Raw genomic sequence first — 4,417 nt, 5'->3', positions numbered from 1 at the left:
GTACCAAGATCCACTCCAGAGAGATTGTCTTGTTTGAAAAGCGTTTTTCTTCTTCTTTTATTTTTAAAAGTTTGAAAATATCAATTAAAAGAATAATGAAAAATGTTTAATCAAAGATTTTGAAGATATTGCCCCTTTCTAGGTTTCACAATTGACAAATCATAAAACAAGAATTCATTGGATATCAAAGAATTAATTACACTGTTAATTCTTCAATAAATTATAGCTATTTGACAAATGTCAAGATCAATGTTATCCTTAAGAAATGGTTTAAATAAGGAGAGGATAAAAAGGTCTCAATTTATTGTGTTTGGCCAAAGGTTTGGTATTCATTTATTTGTTGTTCACTGATCTGATGGAGTAGCTTCTGTACTCATTTATTGGAAGTGTTCTCCAACTCTTAGTTCTCATGATCTCATTCGGGTTGTGCGATGCCTTATCAAGGGATCTATGCGATCGCCTCCTATGCAATAGTTGTACAGTCTTCATATTCGAGCTACCTTTTAGGTTTTCAACTCGAATCCTCCTTTAGTTCAAGACATTCCCCTTTGTTATTTTTTTCTATCATGCATTAAAGATTTTAGAAAACATTTTTTGTAAATAAAAGATTAATCTTGAAGGGTGGGATGAAATCTGAAGATAATCTCTTATGTTTAGAAATCCATGTATGATTAGAAGGGATTTTTAAGGCACGTAATGTAGGTCATGGTTCACAGTTATGAAAGAAAAATATAAGTAAGCCCAAACAAGTGTTTAAGGGTAATTGAACCAATGATCAATTCATTATGATGTTTCAATCTTGTTTGCTCAATTTAAATCTACTCGTGTGTGTCTTTCTCTTGATTTTCAATGATCTTAGGGTGAAGTGATTGTAGAATCATTGTGTTTGACCAATCTCATTGTTTGCTCGATGTGCCATTTGAGTCGAGAGACTCTTTGTTTGTGCTCGTTGTCATCTATTTTCTTTTCTTTTTTGCTCTTTCTTTGCTTCTTTTCTCTTGGTTTTGATTGGATCTTCACTTTGATTTGATCTTCGCACTTGGCAAATTGTGTTGTTTGAAGTGTGAAAAAAAGGATTTATACACGGTACGTAGTGGGTACAGAATGTTACTAGCTAATTCTACTGATACAGTTGACTCCTCTATTTGTTTTAAGAGAATATGGAGTTGTGACGTTCAAAGAAAGATTAAACATCAAGTTTAGAGGTTTGTTCATATTGTCCCTACAATAATTATATCAAAAGTGTGTATCCCCGAATCCTTTTTGCCCTCGCTGCCCCAATGTTATTGAATCAGCAGAACATGTTATTAGGGGTTGTTATTTTGCAAATGAGGTGCGGAGAAAATTAAGAGTTCATTGGCCAGCTGATGGTTTCGGTTGGACTATGAAGGAACGGTTAAGTTGGCTATTTGCCCATTATCTGAGTTCTAAGCATGATGAAATGTTGATTGCTATTTGGGCTATTTGGACTAATCGCAACAAATTTTACCACGAAGGTAAGGTTAGATCGAGTGGAGAGCTCACCAGTTTCATCCAAGCTCACGTACAGGAGTATGCCATCGTCACTGCTTCTGTTCAGCCCCACTCGTCCCTTGTGTCTGTTCTCTGGAAGCCTCCGCCTACTCCGATGGTAAAGGCAAACTTCGATGCTGCTTTTTCTCGAAGGAATAGCGAAGCGTGGTCTGGTATCGTGGTCAGAAACCACGATGGTCATATCTTAGGAGCAGCAAGGCGGAAAATAGTGCATGCCTCGTCTCCGTTCCTGGCCGAAGCCACCGCTTCCCTGCATGCCATCCAGTTCTCGAAGGATCTGGGTTCCTCCCAGGTTGTGGTTGAAGGCGATGCCCGTTCGGTGTTGTTGAAGCTGCAAGGAAACGAGCCAGATTACTCTGAAACTGGAGCAATTATTTAGAATGGCAAGTGTTTAGCTAATACCTTGCATGTGGTGGATTTTAGCTGGGTTCCACGAACAGGAAACACGGCGGCCCACATCCTTGCGAAGGAAGCATCTGCTAGTTCGGAGGACAAATACGGTGTTGAGGAGGCCCCTCGACTAGCAGGGCGGATATTGTTAAATTTAGTTTAATTTATTAATGAAAATAAAAAAAAAATTATATGCTCAAAATTTTTGGATATGAGCATTAAAATTTTGAATTCCATTTTTTAATTTCTAGACCCGTCATTGCCCTCGAGGTGTGATGATTCAGTCGGCGTTGGATAGAAGGAACCTTGAGCCTCCATAGCCGAGTGACCGACGTTGTTGTCCTATGCTAAAGGATCTATCTTCTCTCGTTTAGTTCCCTCTGGTTCTCATCGTCTCTTTATCTGAAAGGGAATTGCATGGCTGGCCTTTCGTTTTTTTTTAGTTTTCTTTCTTTTCCACTGTTTTTGTTTTCTGCTGACTCTTGATGTTCCTTGGTTTTCCAGCTGGTAGTTGAGTACAGCTGTTTGTTTAATAAAAGCTTAGGCCGGCTTCTTATGTTAAAAAAAATAATACTTCTTTTGTTTCATACCCAAAATTGCCAAAATTTTCGATAAATAAAATTGCCAAATTTATATAGTCTGAATTCATTTACATCACAAATTGAAATAAAGAAATAATGTAAAATTACAATGGTAAATGCCTCAATAACTCTCTTCAAATTCAAGTTCTTTTTTCCCCCTTGAAAAAAAGAGCTAAGCAATGGCAAATTGGCAATAAAAAGTTGCATGGAAACATCACATGCTTAAGCATCTTTATCACTTTCTTACCGGTGAAGATCTTGGCCAGATTCAGCATCACTTTTTTTCTTCTTAACGACGAATGGGGTCGATCCACCCGCCTGTATCTTCATTGATGATGATCTACGAAACCTTGATCTTCCTAATGGTGTCAAGCTGCCACTGCTTTTCATTGATCTTCTATTCAATGGTGATTGCTTGTTTTGTCCTTCAGAATTTTTCCAGTTCCTTGGCTCTTTCTCTATCGTTTTCTTTGCGGAAAGTGACCTTTCGGTTCGACATGCTTCGTGTTCTTCCGCTACCCTCGTCTCCCTAAGATGTATTCGAGCTGTCTCAGTTTCATTGAAATTTCCCTTTCACTAGCCTTGAGAGCTTCAATCCATGCCTGAGCTGCAGCAACTTATCAGCAATTTCTTCGGCTCCAACCGCACGTCCGGTTAAGTAATCGTACTCGAATTTTGATATGGTAATCATCGGACTTTGATTAGATGCCGTGACTCTAGATTGCATTGTGGTCTCTATGAGTGATCTCAACTTTTCTAGAGCTGAAGCCTCAGCTAACTTGACCTCTTCAAGTTCCTCCACAGCTGCCTGCAGCTTTTCCTCGGTCGGTCTATTTCGGACTCGATTTTCCGGATTTCTTCTTCGGTTTTCGCAGTGTCTTCGATTATAAGAGCCTTCTCTTTCTTTGATGATTCAGTTTCAGTTCTTAATTGTTCAACTGAAAGATTGGTCACAATAGATTTGGCCTTTTCTTCAGCTGTTGTCACTGCTTCCAACTTCGATTTTGCTCTCAAGAGCTTTGAGTTGAGACTTTTAACTCTCGAATCTGTCTCCTCTTCTGTTTTCTTCAGCTTCTTTGTTTGTTCTCTAACAAGTTTCAGCTCATTTCGGATAACGTCCATCGACGACATATACCGAAAGCCCTCGTCTTGAATCGAAGCCAATTCGTTCTTAGCTGCCTGTAACTCTTTGTTGATCGACTCTGATGAAGGTGTTCGATCCTTAACTTGCTTGAGATTATCTTGCAACACTAATATCTGACAAATGTGACATTCAATCTTGTTCCAACTCTTTGGTCTGATCGATCTCTTCGATCATGTCCATCTTCTTCCCCATCTCCTCCATCCTACATGAGAATTCACCAACTTCTTTCTCTTTCGAGCTTCGATATCTGCAGTTTCTTTCGATGCCTCAATCCGGGCCAATTCGACCAGAACATGCTCCTCATTTGCAGCCTCGATTTCCTTCCGGAGCTCTTCGATATACATACCGTTCGACACCGTTTTCGAGCTCGAATCTTCGTACTCCTTCTCTGCTCTGGCTTTTCTGCCATTACAGATGCTATTTCAAGCTTAAGGTCACTGAGTTCACGTTTCACCATTTCCAGTTCTCTATAGCTTCGTCATAAAGATAACTTTCGGTTCTCCGAAAAACCGATGCCTTCTCTTCGAGTTTTCCTTTGTTTTTCAAAGATTCAACGTCTTTAATCCTTTCTTTGGCTTTAAAATTCGATTCCTCTATCATTGAAGCCAAATCCTTCACTGTTTTCTTTGCACTAAAGAGTCGGGATTCTGCTTCAAACTTTGCCGATTGCATGTCTTGTACTCTCTTTATATCGACTCATATCCCTTTTTGCAATATGAAGCTCCTTGCTTTTGACAATGGCTTCTTTAACGGTTAAAATCACACAATA

The 4,417-nt window shown here is 39.2% G+C and overlaps 1 protein-coding gene and 1 pseudogene across 1 annotated transcript; one reads left to right on the top strand and one right to left on the bottom strand.

Annotated features, from left to right (window-relative positions):
- Positions 1-1,384: 1,384 nt before the first annotated feature.
- On the top strand, positions 1,385-1,912 carry LOC120139206. The gene has a single exon (XM_039154515.1). It carries the CDS (start codon positions 1,385-1,387, stop codon positions 1,910-1,912), a length of 528 nt encoding a protein of 175 aa, XP_039010446.1.
- Positions 1,913-2,649: 737 nt separating this feature from the next.
- On the bottom strand, positions 2,650-4,417 carry LOC120139189 (annotated as a pseudogene).

The sequence above is a fragment of the Hibiscus syriacus genome, unplaced genomic scaffold, assembly GCF_006381635.1.
Source record: "Hibiscus syriacus cultivar Baekdansim isolate YM2019G1 unplaced genomic scaffold, ASM638163v2 tig00110730_pilon, whole genome shotgun sequence".
NCBI classification, from domain to species: domain Eukaryota; kingdom Viridiplantae; phylum Streptophyta; class Magnoliopsida; order Malvales; family Malvaceae; genus Hibiscus; species Hibiscus syriacus.
The sequence above is the reverse complement of the archived record's forward strand: the minus strand, read 5'-3'. Positions and strand labels throughout refer to the sequence as shown.